The 16,141-nt window shown below is 33.2% G+C and overlaps 1 protein-coding gene across 16 annotated transcripts in view; it reads right to left on the reverse strand.

Moving 5' to 3' along the window:
- Positions 1–16,141, reverse strand: part of Stacl (SH3 and cysteine-rich domain-containing protein) — a 235,961-nt gene that overhangs the window by 79,719 nt on the left and 140,101 nt on the right. For 15 of the 16 annotated variants that reach the window (XR_012455220.1, XM_074117456.1, XM_074117457.1 and 12 more), the window contains one exon: positions 5,440–5,662. Coding sequence is in view for 15 of the 16 variants with exons in the window: in XM_074117456.1 (XP_073973557.1) it covers positions 5,440–5,662 (223 nt within the window). In the remaining variant the exon portion in view is untranslated. Of the gene's footprint in view, positions 1–5,439; positions 5,663–9,956; positions 10,310–16,141 lie in introns of those variants that run through there. The other variant, XM_074117459.1, reaches the window with a different exon arrangement.

Below are 16,141 nucleotides of genomic sequence, written 5' to 3' on the forward strand. Positions count from 1 at the left end.
GTAATCTTGCTTCTTAGAATCTTAATTTGATAACTTCTTTCTTTTGTTCGAATTGTTCAATAACAAAGAAAATAAAGCCGAAATGAATAAAATATATTGCAACTTGGTAACCGCAACATCCTGAGAGTAAATCAGCTTTTTAAGGGCAAATATTTCCACGCACTAATGAGGCCCACAAGCAGTAATCTAAAAACCAGTCTCATAGTTTGAAACTATCAAGAAGTGTAGAATCCCGCTTTAAACACAGATTCAAAGCAGATTTAATACACTAATTCTTTCTGTCAAATTCATTTCTTCTTATTTGCTCTGTCTCTTTTTAAATATTATTACCTCTCCTGTATTAACAAATTGAACCATTTTTAATTTGTTTAAAATGAATTTTTTTTTGCAGCAAATTTTCTAAATGTCACTCTTCGGAAAATCTTTTTAAGTTTATTATCCTCATTGCTGGTCGTGACGCCATCTGCTATTGATCATATTAACTCCCACGGACTTCCTTCTACCACCCCAGATCTTTTCGATATACTCTCCCCATCCAAACTTCTCTTCGGCGGTTTCCAAACTCTTCTCATCACAAAACCATAAACTTTCTATACAATCCCACTATAAAAGAGAGCTAACAATGTGCTTACTTTGCCAATTGAGTGTAAAACACCAAATTTTAACTTTCTCTGTCACTTTTGCTGTATAAGTATACAATCAATATCAAACCTTAATAGATTGACTTGTGTTTTAAAGTTCTAAAAGTGAAATTTTCTTATATCTCAGAGCCTTGGCAAGATGTAAGAAAGTGTCACAACTATAGAGTTCTGCAGGGCTTTAGAAACTTTGAAAAGTGGCAACTTTTGGAGCATCTATTGATTGTTACTGAAGTTTATTGTTCTATCTGACATCCACAGGAGCCTTTGAGTGTTAGCAATTCTTTAATTTGACAACACGCAATTATATTCCTGAGTCGAACATTTTAAATGTAGAAAATTCATAAAGCGCCATAGAACATTATTTTTAAGTAGGGTTTACCGCTATCGGAATGTTTTTTTCAGTTGGGGAAGATAAAAGAACTGAACTCTGTAGACAGGTACAAAAAATACACGTGATGGACTCATTATCTATTGCGAGTGACGGACTAAATGTAAGGCAGGGGCACCATTATCTTGGACTGTACTAGGTCAAATTATCATGGAATTAATTTCTGAGCTGAAGTACGTATCATTAGGATTGGTACAAAAAAACCTCCTTCTCCTCCTTTCAAATTGTCGTCATACATCAAAATAAATGTTACACATCTCTATCGAGATGGTGCTGAATGATTCCAATCGATCGAATTGGAAATCGCACAATCTGCAATCGAAATGTGACAGAAAGGTGGCAGAACGTTTAGAACTGGCGCCGGAGTGGTATCATATTCTTAAGAAATGTGTTTTAAGGTTTAGTCCTTCTTTGGGCCCTTTGGTGAAGTGTTGTCTCAGAGAGAACGGTCCTGAGAAATCCGAACGAGTTGAGTTTGCAAGACTAATCTGTCCAAAAGAATTCTTTGGATTATATCTGGTTCATTGGATTGGGTACGATAATCGAGGATAAGCTTTTAAGAATAACTCGGTATTTAAGCAACCCAGAATTCTTCCCTTTTATGAAACAGTATTGTTACTAGATTTAAATTTGTTACATTTTATTTACGCATTGTTAATTAGATTTACAAATATTAAAATAATTATAAACCATATAAATGAATTGTTTTATATATAGTAGCGATAAAGTGGAATAATTATAAAAACTGAACAAAATGAAATTAAAATTCGTCATAATGCTTTATTTTAATTTTTATTTTTTGGCGTGTCAACGTCTGAGGTTGAATGACTCTCCTAATAGTGGAAGAACCGAATTTTTTAATGTTTGATAGTTCAGTGAGGCTTTTGTTTTCCTCGTAATAAAATACTAATATGTAAGTTACTAATTTCAAATTCAAAGAATATCTCTCAACCTGAAATACCACTTTACTAAATAACTTTTCTTTTTTTTTCGGTCAAATAGATCTAAAAATTTAGTTTTACAATTTTCCTAGAAAAATTCGTTTTGGGAATCGTTCTGGAGCAGGATAGAGATCGCAAGAATCACTGTAATACTCGTATAAGAAGTAAGAACTGAATAATTTTAAATTCCAAGTTGGGATAGAGTTAACGGTTTAGATCTCTTCAATTGCAGTAAATTTCCATGATCTGCCTTTAAATTTGGAGACGAAGTTTCCTTTAATTAAAAATATTGCTGCTTCTTTTCTTCATTTGTTATAAATCAATAACCCAATTAATTTAGACAAAGAAATACAACTCCATCTTAAGTTGCCAGATTCAGTTCCCGTAAAACAATGAATTCATAAACATATTTTAATTAAACTTTATTGTAATTGGTATAAGAGAATAAATGAGGAAAAGGTAGATCATTAGTAGAAAAACGTCAGGAAAGATTAACAGAAGGAGATTTCCGAGACAATTGGATTTATTCATATCCTGACAGGAAGCACTAGAGCGAAAAGGAAATATTTTTTGCTTACTATTCTCACTAATCGATAAAACACCAATCAAATAGCCACTGATCGTAGAAATCAAGTAAGGTTTCAGTGTTCATTCTTCACTTGTAATATATTGTTTCTCTCACCCCATGCAAGAGGAAGTTTTGTGATCCCATTAGTTTTTTATTTTACGATTTCACCAGAAATATACGTTTTGAGTTTTTCTGCGTGACTAAAAATGTTTAGTTTATGTTTGTTAGAGCTTCCATCAAATACAAAAACAGAAAAATCCCATAAAGTTAAAATTTGATATCAAAAGGATTAGTGGATGATTCTCGTCAACACCCCGGTCAACCAGAATTATTATTTACTTAATAAAAATAATTTTTTTCCGATTCATTCATTTTATTTATTTTTAATTTTAAATATTAAGGTTTATCCTTTTATTTCAAAAATCCCTTCATTAGAGCGGGGAATGGATGTTCTGAGGCAGGCGACAGAGCGATTTTGACAAGCGAGCAAATAAACAGCTTTGATTATCCTAATTCAATTGTCAAAATCCACATCCAAACTGCGCTTTGAAGTGAAAATGAGAATAGCATTAAGAGGTAATTCTAACAGCATTCTGGGCAAGCAAATTTTAAACAAGCTGTAAAATTATAAAATGATTTAATGAAATTATGTTAACCAAAAACAATGAAACATAAAAGCAGTTAAAGCAGCGGACGTTACCATAATTAGGATGCATAGACTGATGACTACCAGTGTAGCTTGAAACAATTGCTTTCTACTTAGATGAATGTGGGTCTTGCTATGTTGGGACCACCTTTTAGCAAGATGGACATTTCATTATGAGAAGGATGGGTGCTGGATGGCATGACTATGAAATCCATTTGCCTTTGGAATTATGTATGAACATCAGCAGACAAAAGGAACTGGGGCGTTCATCCTGTACACTTGCAAAGATAGCGCTGGGTTTCACACAATTCAAACAATATTCAATATTCTCTTCTTCAACCTCACTTTTTCATTTAAAGGTGATTAAAGTTTTCTATTTACCGCTCATGCTCTCTATATGTTAACAGAGAGTTTAAAAATACATTGAGGAACTTGTAAGTGTTAATGATTTCAATGTTATTTCTTTTAATCTTCCACTTATTTGGGTTTTAATTTAGTCTTGCTTCTTTTAGAAAATCATCAATTTTAATTTAAATATATTAACTCTCTAGATTCATTAAACAATCCCTTTTAAATAATATATCATTTTATAAAGTGCAATAGGAGATTCTGCCAAAGCATTATGTCATTTGCATACAGCAAAACTTTAATTACTTGGTCTTGGCCGGCAGATCATTCAGAAAAAAGCATTGCTTGACTACACTTAATTTGGGACAAGTGACGGAAACTTTGTGCCTCATCCGTTATGCCTGCGAGCATTTCCGCCTAGTTCTGATTTCCTATTATTTTTTTTTATTGTCAGTAATAACATTACCGCATTCATGATTTAGTCTCTACATAATTTATATAAATGTAAATATGTACATATAATGAAAGAAATAAATTAATTCAATTGTCACATTTCAAAGTTTCACTAAATACGTATTATTTATACATTGAAAAAACTCGCATCTACATCTCGTTTACTTATCCAAAGAAATCTTTTTCTTATTATTTATTATTGTTCACGCAAAAAGATGAAATGCTAATAGCAAATTGAATTTTTATGTTATAATTTTGTTTAATTGTTTTTCTAATTTTTTTCTGTTGGTGCACAAATAGCAAAAGCTTCTATTGGTTGTTGCGATTCAGCAGCTGGCACACCTCTCTTACCCACGATTCGGTAAAGCTCTCATTCGATTGGTAATGATGGTGTCAGTTTCAGGAGGCGCGACCTTATAAGCAATAAACTGTTTTTCAAATGTACATGTCACAACAGATTACCATCGGTATTTGATTGATAAATTACTTGAGAATAACGATTAATGAAAAAAAAGTTTTCTACCTTTAAGGTTAGGATTAACCTCTTCATTTAGAGATTCGTTGCGGGAAATGTGTTTCTTGGGAACTGATTCGACAATCCTATTTAGTTAAACAGGATTGAAATTAAGTTTATTCACCCTTCTTGCAATAAATTAAATTTTTTGTTAAAGTAAGTACTTGGTTAATTCAAGAGAAAGACCACCGCTACCAAGAGAGTCTGCGCCTATTGCAGCAAAAACATGGGTAATTTTAGGGTAAAAATTAAAATAAATCCATCAGATCTATAGTTGGTTAAATTTAATTGGTCCTCTTAATCTATTTGAAATGCTTAATCAAATAAATCCTAATATTTCTGCACTAAATTTCTATTCACTAGGTACAATAAATTTTTACTGTCAACTGTGACTTGCCCAATGAGGCTTACCTACAAAAATTAAGTTTATATGATTAAGTTTACAAAAATATGTTTTATCTGTGATTTTAAAGCAAAAGAACATTAGAACTGCTCGTTCAGAAAAATACTACGTACCTACCACACTTTGTGAAATACTCATTAGGCAAAAAATAAAAAAATAAATAAAAATTTATGGGATATTTGTCAGTATATTTATTACTGACAAATATGTAATATTAAAAACATAATTTTATGTGATATCAATAGTTGAAAAATAAGATCGTTATTTACCATAAATATATAATTTAGCATTTATGTTTTTAATAAATCATAGACTACGAAGTTGTGCTTACGTCTACAATTTGTGCCAGTTTTGATTCGCGATTTGGCAAACGGATTATTTTTTAATGTGTTCTCTTTTAATTTAAACGAATGACCTACCCTCAACAACAAAGCATTATTTGAAATATTATAGCATGTGAAAAATAGAAGGAGAAAAACAACTAAATTTAGAAACCGTTTTTTTATAAAAACTAGATTAAATGACTTAAGAGTGTACCTTGCTAAGATTATGCTGTGATTTGCTCAGTACTGCATCCAAACAATCCCTATGCTGTAATAATTTCCGGGCTTCCAGCTTTCTATAAAACGTCTTTTCTAACGTATCTCTAGAGACCTGTCTGCCAAGTACGGAAGCAATCTCACCGTGAGCCTGAGAATCCGCCTCAACTTCCTGCAGCAATGTTTCCCATAATTGCTGCATAGAACTGCAACCACGTACACTGCGCAAAAGACAAATGTATATTAATTTCTTTTTGGGAAACCAAAAAAAGACAAACAAAAAACAAAAATGGAAAAGCATTAAGGAAGTAAATGAAAATCGCAACACTGTTTCAAGATTAGGCCGAATGGAGTCATTAAATCCAATAGAATCTATTTATTACCGATTTATCGAAAAAATTCACTTCTTTTATTTTGAAAGGAGGAATTTTGTACATTCACAGTATTTCTTCTTTCTTTACTAATGTTATATTGTATTATATTATGTATTTATTTTTATATTATATTATGTACGCAGTACATTATCGTTTCTGAAGAACGTCAGGCCCTAGCAAAGTGTGACCCCGATTCCTGATTCGGCTTTAGGATACAGCCTAACTTATAAAAATCGCTTTTAGTCGGGGTAGTAACTAAGACTCCCTTTGGTCAAACAGCCTACATTACAGTCAGTATAATTTCGAACGAATTAAGCACGAAGAGGATAGCAGGAAGCCTGTTTTTAAAGAAACAGAATGTACCTCTCTATTTGGAGTTGAGGGATACGGCGGCATTCTGAGAGATGGTCCTGTCATCTCCACCCAGAAAAATAACAAACTTTAAGTTCCAGTAAAAGAAGCGGTACATCACGCTGAGAATCCACACCGACACAATCTGGCTTTAAGTATTTCGGAAAAAATTACGCTAGATTCGGAAAACACTTCCACAGATAGTATAGAGTTAATTCAAAATCCCTGATCAGATTAGAAGCTGAGGAAGTTTAAACGAAACGTCGTCTTTTCAGTCGTTAGTTTTTGATGTGAGAGCTTTGGCACTTTGTGAGAGCGTAAATTCTGTTGATGTTTAATAACTCTGCACATTTTGAGAAGAAGAGCCAAGCGGTCGGAAGGACAAGCCTCTTTTGGCTGCGATGTCAGAGAAGCTCACAAACATTTCGATCATTTTCTCTTCTGAACAAGCTCACATCGCCCTTCTCCATATCGTGCAAGAACAGAGAGGTAAGCGCGACTCTTTTTTACTTAAGACGCAACAGATAAACACATTTATAAAACAACACGTAAAATAATTTAGTTACTATTACATGGAAATAATTTCAAGTGAAATTTCACTATTCCATTTATTTATTTGAGAGTGATAATTCTCGTGTATATATAGATAATATAAACTACTTTAAAGTTAAAACAAAAATCAGTTTTGTTCGTTTTTGTGGGTAAAAAGTTATCTTTAATTAAATAAAACACCAGTTGCAATTCAGCTTGAATGAAAAAGCACACCTTTGATGTTGCGGTTTCTATTTAAGGGAAACGTTTTCTCAATCTTTTATTCCAGCAAATAAGAAGATATTAACCCCTTTTTTACTTTTACAAATTTTCAGTATACTACTTTCTGTAACGAGTGAACACTGCTGGAAGCAGGCAGTATATTGGAAAAAGCTTCGGGCGCCAATAATCTCGGATGTTGATGTGCCTTAAATTACAAAAAAAAATAATTTTTTTAATTAAATTGCTGATCTCAACAGCAATCACTTGCTCTCAACCTTTTACCCACAATAGCATATTTTTCAAGATTTTGCCGGACGTAACTACGATAAATACAATCAAAGGACCACTCTTTGTTCTGGCCAGACAATTTCTAACCACATTTTTATTTTCGGCTCTCCCACCACATAATTTGTAGCCACGATTTAGACTTAAGTCATGCGAACTAAAAACTTGAAAATCAATTTTTCGCTCTGGAAATTCTAGTCTTTAATGTTATATGACTGGAAAATCTGAACAGTTGAGAATTTCTTTCACGCTCCTTACAAATGTTTATATGAAAATTTTGCTACCAACAAGCGAAAGCGAAATGGTTATGTTTATATTGGATATTAGCAGGGAATTGAACTCCTAACGGTTCTTGCTTTGGAATTGATCTTAAAACCCTGAGATCGGCTGCACTGACTCGAGAAACCAAACTGTTCTAAACTGTCTACTTAAATAAATACAATTAAATAAAAATCTGATACAAGTAAATCAGACCCTAGTATGTATATTCAACGTTTTATTCTTTCAACATAACTTCTTAAAAATTTCTAATTGTCATCGGCTACTTTTGTCGTTAACAAATTGTTAAAATTAAATTCAAGAAATAAACCATTGAGAAAAGAGAATAGGGAACGCAAATGAATACTAGAACTATTAATGAATAAAGTAAGTGAAAAAGTAAAATGTAAGTAAAGCTTAACGCTCAATTGCTAAAAACTAAATTAGATGACCTGGACGAGGGGCGGAAGACCATATTTTTAACAATATATAAAAAGTAACTACAAGCTGGACTCGAACTGGAATATCCAAATCACTAGATCGCACTAAAAACAACTACGCCATACCCATCCTCCAATAGTATTAGTATCTGTAAAAGAAAATCTGCTGATAACCAGGTATTTTTTCTTCCCATAAGTAAATGTATATCGCCAGAAACGCTCCATGCTTGGCAATAACCACTTTAAACCACTATTATTCGCTTATGTAACTAAAATGTGTATTATATATTCCGTATTATTCTTCAACATAGGTTTCCTCAGTGCTTTATCTTTTCAGAAATTGCTACTTTACTTCTTCTCATCGGATCGGGCTGCAATTATTTATAAATGGTTTATGTGAAATACGCGAATATCGTTATAGAAGAAGATTAGGAAACGTAAATAAAGCCAGCCAGAGCTTGTTCAACAATCCGCAATCAAATAAATAAATGTGAACCCCTTAACCACTTGAACTTTCCTTTGCAATTCGTAAAGGGGTCTTTGATAAATTTTCTTACTTTTCTTTGATTCAACATTGATGGGATGAGAATATTATTCAGTCTCGCAGCGTCGGAAGTGACTGCAACGAAGCTTAGAAATCAATATCGTATTTTTAAAACTAGAGTAATAAGCATTTACAGATAAATACAAAAAATACATACATTTCATTGTGAAACATATTATCATTGTCATTTACCGGAAAAAAATGCTGCATGTTTCAGAAATAATTGACTTTTGGATTAAAAGAAACAGTAAAAATCACTATATTATTAACTATAAATTACTAGAAGCTTCCTACCTAATTTCTTGTACAAACCTTTTAGGCAGGAGTCATCTTACATGACCTGTCATTGCTCGGCCATTAATTATCTTATTTTAAAATTCCTGTGCGACGGAAACTGCTAATCCACAAACATCGAGATGATATCACTACCGCATTACACTCAGAATTCGTCGCGTTCAGTAATTGTATACATTAAAATTTTAATTTTGTGACATTTAACTAACATTATTATAACGCTCTAGCACCGTTATAGTATTATAGATTATATTTTTCGCAATTACTTCATTCAGTTTGGCCCAATTTTCATGAACAAAGCGACTACATGAAGAGCAAGTTTGTGTACCATTTTATAATATAGATTTTAATATAATAATACAATAATATAACAAAATAAAAGCCACCAGATATACTTTGGTTTTGCGCGCATCCCGAAGACTAAAGAAAAATATATTGTCTGAGAAATAATCCTCGCTGGTGACAGCGAATTTAATTGCTGAGTCATACAAGTCGATTTACTATGAGGCTGAATAAACGGTCTTGGTTGGTCTGAAACAGTGGCCGGCTACCACAGCAAACCACAATTGGACTCCCAAACCTTCGCGAAGAGCTCAGCTTACACAGACATGTGCCCTAACGCGATTTCAGCAAGGCCTTCTCGAGATCCAAGCGGCGTTAACACGGCCAGACGGGGTTGGAGTAACTTTGGGCAACAGCCACAAACGCATTTCTTGATCTTTAATTATAGCTAGCAAACAAGTTGAAACTTAACTGCGGGTCAAAAGAAGTAACAGGAATGATTGGAGCAAAAAAACCATAGATTGATTATTATTAGAAGTGGATAATTCTTAATTATTAATAAAGATAATTACTTAATATCAATGAAGAATTTAAATGAATTATTACAAATAATTCGGAACAATAAAATAACAAAAATAAGAAGACCTAACATTGGTGAAATACTAAAGACTGTAGGGCTAACAAATTCGAATTCAACAACGTTTAACAATAAGGGATGAAACACAGCAGATAACAAGTATTATTTAGTATACAATAAGCGTTAAAACCAAGAAATGCCAACAGGCGGATGCAGTGGTGCGCACTCCTCTTCTACACTTCTCTTTAAGGACTCTCTCCATTATTCTCTCGCACAACTGTCTTCAATCTAAGAGAAACACTCAAATGAACAAGTCAGCATCGATTATCGCACCAAATAAAATAATACCACACTTACCTAATTTATAATTTGAACGGAAATGACGATTTTTTTTGTTTTCATTTTATCTTCAAATAACCTGATTTCTCAGAAAACAGAAATGTCTGGCTTATTCTGCGCATTTCACATACCCATCAGTCGACAACAGGTAGCTTCTTAGCGGGCTTCGTTCCTGGATGGTTAGCTGGCAGCTGGTTGAGAAAATCTGGTGGAAAAGCGGGGAAATGTCACAATTAATCGCCTCCTGCGGTGTGTAAAAGCTGTGGATACGGAATACAAAAACTTGAACCCACTTCTACGCTGTCCAGAAGCCTCTATCTACTGTTGTGGTAGTTTTGCTGAAGCGTAGTACCTACCTCTGCTGAACACAAACACAGATTGCGTGAGGCGAGACCAGCACTCCCACCCCAAACTAATCACCGCATAAGGAATAAAATAACCCTGCCATCTAGCAGCTCAGCTCGCAGTTATCAGCCTACGATTATCAGCCACTGATCTTAACAGTCAATTCATACTAGAAAAGTATGTTTGGATTCATCTGATTTGACACAACTAATTTCTACCGCTTAGAAGAGAAAGAATGTGTTAATTTATAAATGCCATAGTACAAACCATTTTTTTAAATGGTTTAATAAATAGGGTTTGCTCCAATATTCTTCTACAATACCAATATACACAAACCTCTTGAAAGAGATGGTGTTACATATTCCACTGTCTTCTAATTCAATATAAGTGTAGAAACTAGACAGGCATAGACTATTTGTTAAATAAGAAAAAGAAAATAGTACTTTTTGAAGAATCACAAAAATATGATTGATATTATTTAATACAATAAAGAAACAAACTGTAAACAATAAATAGGAATAAAAATAAAACTAAATTATAAAAACAAAAATGAAACTAAATTATCTAAAATATTCATTATATTAATAATATATTTACAATATTCAGAGCCGTTAATTGATACACCATTTATCAATAATAAATTTCTAAAGACACATTCTACTCCTAACATAAGAATAAAGATCAATCATTTACATTCCAAAAGTGCAAAAAGAGAAGGGGCATATTAACATGTATTTATTTTTGTAAATTTAAAGATTTTTTTTTTTTTAATTTGTATGTCGCTTGATAAATACTATCAAGATCTTAGTCGGAAGACTAATAGTGAATAATCGTTCTAATAAGTTGGGAATATGATGCGGATATGAATCTTACAAATAAATTGACAATCCTGCAAGAATATAGGTGGTAAGAGGCTAATTCGAACACTAAGTTTATTTATTAATTATCAAAGAGCGTGGCTTCAAAAAGAATATCACGTTACTCTCAGGAGAAATTTCAGTACAGTTAACAGTTTATTATAAAATTAAAGTTTTATAATCAAAGATATCTCTGATAAATTTGTCAATAAGACGAAACTTTTCACTCACCCAGGGGAGACACCCAAATATAGGACGCCCAAATGGATTTGATCTGTCAACCGCTTATTAAAATGAATGACCAATAACTATCCTCTTTAATCAAACTGCTATCCACTGGGAAATATAATACAATTTTTTCAAAAATTTACTAAAACAATCAATGGAATAACGTTAATCATTTCAAATAGGTATTTGTTTAGGTCGAAAAAAAGAAAAAAGAATCGATTGTGAAACACTCACACTACTACTTGGTACAATTATTGCAATGCTAAACTGTAAATTGGCCTCAATATCCTCAAAATATCGAAGATTTTATTAATTATTTCCCAAAAACCTCTCATATAAATCTTTTCAGCAAAAAGGTATCAAATAAAAGTGATAACTTATCAGAAGTTCAAATTTATTGAAAATTATCAGAGCCATTCTCTAGAAAGTTAAATAAACCCTAAATTGTGTTAAGTTTCATTCCGGAAAACTATTTTTCTCAAACTTGGTTTTCTAATAATACCTTAAAGTGTTTTTGGCAATCAATTATATTACATAACTGTAAGAATATCATGAGTGGCTCTAAGTGGCACTTTATAATAACGTAAGCTTCTCGGCAAAACTTGGAGATAGTTTTCGAAAAACAAAGAAAATTGATGGAGCAATTTGCGAGAAAAACTGCATAATTAAAATTGCAAGTTTAGTTGATGGATTTAGGCTTTATTATCAAATACAGTAATAAGAAATTTTACAAATAATAACCTCGTAAAACTTCGTTTTTGAAATATTCAAAGGCCCACTCACACTCAATTTGCACACATAGATGAAGCAGACCATTTGCTAATTGGCATAGACATTTTTTTCATGAGCCCTTAAAAAAGTGTTAACCATGAAAACACAATCCACTTTTCATGGCCATTAGAAACTATTGCAGCCTTACAAGCTGTGAATGGAACTGGAGGCGGATCCGACAGAATAGCTTCTTTCAATGTTCTGTTTCGGGACAGAGAGATTTTAAGCGCGGACACATTGTCAACCCATTCTGTGTGAAGCTCCAAGACAGAAATGGGGTTGTGATGGTACAGATAAGATGACGCAGCATCAATTTTTCAACTCTTCTGTTTTAGGAAGAGAGGGTGAGTGGTGGTTGAGTAGAGAAAGTGAGGCAGACGACTCTCAAGGGAGCCATAGTAATTTCTTATGTCCCAGTGGATTTTTTATTTTAGCCACTACCTTTACCAAATATGACTATTCTTATTGAAAGTCTCCTCCTGCATTATTCTTAAAATGAACGAGTTATTTTCTCATTTCGCTTTTCCTTTGGTTTCTACATTTCCTGTGGAAATCGCATACCTTCCTCCGAACGGTCTTTTAGGCGCAGACTTAATTAAAATTTAATAGTAAACAATTTTTTATATCTCGTGCGAAATAAATGCGATAAATGTTTTTACCAGGCAATCAATTAAACTGGATTTCTAATGAAATGCACACTGATGAAAAAAATGCACACACAATTGAAACTCCTTGATAAATGATTAAGAGCTAAACGTCTTGCTCATTACCGAGAGTGCTTTCGAAATATATTCCATTTCAACCAAGCATGAAAGTAAGTAGTTGCTAGGAGTATAGTTCATTCTAGCGCATAAGCTATGTATTTTTCAAGTATTTAATTGAGCTGGCTATCATTAGAAAGTAATCACAGCGCTCAAGTTTCTTATTTCACATTGTTTAGTTCTCTGGTTTCGCTTCCATGAGCAAGCATAATCTCGATCTACAGTAAAGAAGCTCTGCTTCTTTTACAAAATAGTATACATAACAAAAACTGAGTTATTGATAACGTAATAAAAAAAAAAAAACTTGAGTGAGCTTTACACGATTTTTTTTACTGAAATTTTTAATAAGTTTTAAGTGAACTTTAGAAAGTGCAATCATTGAGATAAAAACGATTGAAGACAAGATCCACAGTGAGTGTAGCGAGATGATAGCTCAGTTTGAATATTGGGGCGGGCATACTAAGACGTAAAAATAGCTGCGGATTCTGAACAGAATGCGCAGGTCGAATAATGTGTAATACATTTATTATTAAATAGGTCTAGTACGTATCTTCACATCTGTCTACGAACAAATCCTGTTTTATGGGTACGAGATATTAGACAAATGTATTCAAAAAATTTACTGCTATCTAAATGAAGTTTTCCGCGAAGAGGAGTAAGTAAGACCAGAACCTACACGAAGGCTAAGACATAAATCTTAAGGCATGAAATAAAAATATTAATGGAGAAAGAACAACTAGGCCATACGGCCTTGCATTTAAAGTGGAAGTCATGTATACTAAGCTGTTGGGTCATTGTCGCAGAATTAGACCAACAAAGACAAGTAATGAAGAAACAAAGGGTTCGAAAGGTAAGGAAGTAGCGTGACGTAAATGAGCAGGATACCTAAGTATAGGAGGCGTAACCCAAACGGCAGAAGCTGTGACTTAGAATTCTCAGAGGAACTGAAAAATCCAAAGATAGTCTGGATTGTATTGGAACATACACTGCCCAGTAATGCGATCCTAACCACATTTTCATCCTCCCCAATGCTGGAACACCCATCTCGGCTACCTCTTTAGAATTCGTTGTAAATTATTAATTAAATTTTTCGTAAATACTGTATTAACAACGTTTGTACGATGTAAACAATCTTGACTAGACCAAGTTTCTCACTTTCTTGGACATTAATCAATTTATAGAGCAACTAGACAAATGTAAGCTCCTTGAAACGAATGTGCCAAATCTACTGAACGGCATTCGTTTTTTTTGGCAACCCAAAAGCGAGTACTACAAACAGAAGTTTTTGGCTAACAAATATAATCAATAAAACTTAAAATATTAATTCATATATTTAATGTTTCCGGCGGTTTCAGTTCTTTGGGAATTTCTCGCAATTTCCATTTCAGATACTAAGTTCAAAGGATTTATTATTGTATTTCACATAGTATCGGTACTCTCGCAGATGTTTTATGCTATATTACTATATATTTTGTAGATAATAAATTATATGTGGTCTATTAAATTAAAGATATATATATATCTCATTATCTTAAACAAAAACTATTTTGGGTGGTGTCAATTTGGTCATGCTTAGCAGTTAGTGGTCAATTTAGAACTCAGTTCCTCAAATATGCAGTGCAGAAAATTAAAGCCCTGGAAAATTAAGTTTGAATTCTGTCAAGTTCATACAGTGCTCGCGGATTGATCTTTCTCAATCCATTAAATATTTTGAAAGTAAACGTTGGTAACAAAATGATTACATTAAAACTTTTATTTCGCCTTCTATTTAAAATTTAATATGCATTTATTATGTCTGAAACACTTAAGGAAAGTGAACACGAGAAGTTAACAAGGAAATCGCCCAAGGTAGCCGAAGGTTTTAACTAAAGGGAGATGTATATAGAAGAACGATAGAGGAACGCCTACATAGAAATATCCCACGAATGGTATAGTGCCAGTAAAAGTTCTAATGTTCACTTATCTAAGTATGGGAGACATGATAGTGTGATGTCTTGGTACCGTTTTATTAGAATGTTTGGAAATACTAAATTTACTGAAAGAAATTAAACTTCAATTCATGGTGTTAACTTCAGAATATTAGCTCTTGTTGTAGGCTTAATTTAAGAAATAAGGGTAAAATATACCAGAATCCCATTTTTTACGAGACTGACGGATTAAGAATATTTTCAAACCATGCCTAAACCACGAAGGACACCATCAATGTTCCTTTCCTATCAACTACTTTCTCCTTTCTTTATCAATAACTTAAGCTGATTTTCTTACTTCAGCTTCTTTTTGTTGTTTGTTTTATAACTTTTGTGTATTAATACTTTTGATTACATTCTCAGTATTGAAACAGATGTTCAAACAAATTATTTATAATCCAAATAGAATTATTGTTAAAACTATTTCAAAGGAGTATTTCTGTCGCTTTAGAAAAAGGCACCAGTAAGTTACCCGATTCTCTGATGGGTCTGTATAGTAACTTCGAGAAGAAACAACATGGACCTAGAATCCTCTTTGACTTACAGCAGTCCGAGCGAGTGAAGCATCCTCCAGAAATGCAAGGCCTATCTTCTTCTATTTATATTTGGCGAAATTAGTAGGCACAACTCATTTCACTACGCTCTTAATTTGAATTTCCTAACCCAAACTTTTCTATTGGATACCTTAATTTACCTTATTTAAGTATATATTGAATGTAAATTCAAAAGCTGCGATGACAACTGCCAAACTCCACGAAAGCTTATGGCAGGGAAATAGAATGCTTTATATAAGCAAAGTCAAAAACGTAATTGGAAGCAGTATGCTAACTTTACATCTGAACGAACACTACATAAGTTTATAGTGTAGTACAACTAGAACGCCTGTTGCTGCAATAAAGACTGACTCGTTGCGTCAGAATGCTATGTAAAGTGTAGTAATGCCTATTTTTTCAGGCGAACTTCCGTCGAACTACCGAAGTGAACCTGTGGCGTTGCGGAGCAAGTTGCTTTGAACATCCTTGAAGTGTTATTTCGGACAAATGGCTCCCCTTTCTTCCTAGAACTTCTCTAATCAGAATGGAGCCTTTAATTTAGGGGATCCTTAGAACGTTTGGAGAGTGTGCACACTATTATCCTACACTGGGATAATCCTTGAAAGCCTGGGTGCTAAGCGTAGGGGATGTACACTATCAAAACTGTGATTTCATTCCTCAAAGCGATTTTCTTGATCAAACTACGTAAAATAGCATTTTAATTCACATTAATATTGTACA

The sequence above is a fragment of the Rhodnius prolixus genome, unplaced genomic scaffold (assembly GCF_049639745.1).
Source record: "Rhodnius prolixus isolate KJV_2025 unplaced genomic scaffold, Rpr scaffold_2, whole genome shotgun sequence".
Lineage (NCBI taxonomy): Eukaryota > Metazoa > Arthropoda > Insecta > Hemiptera > Reduviidae > Rhodnius > Rhodnius prolixus.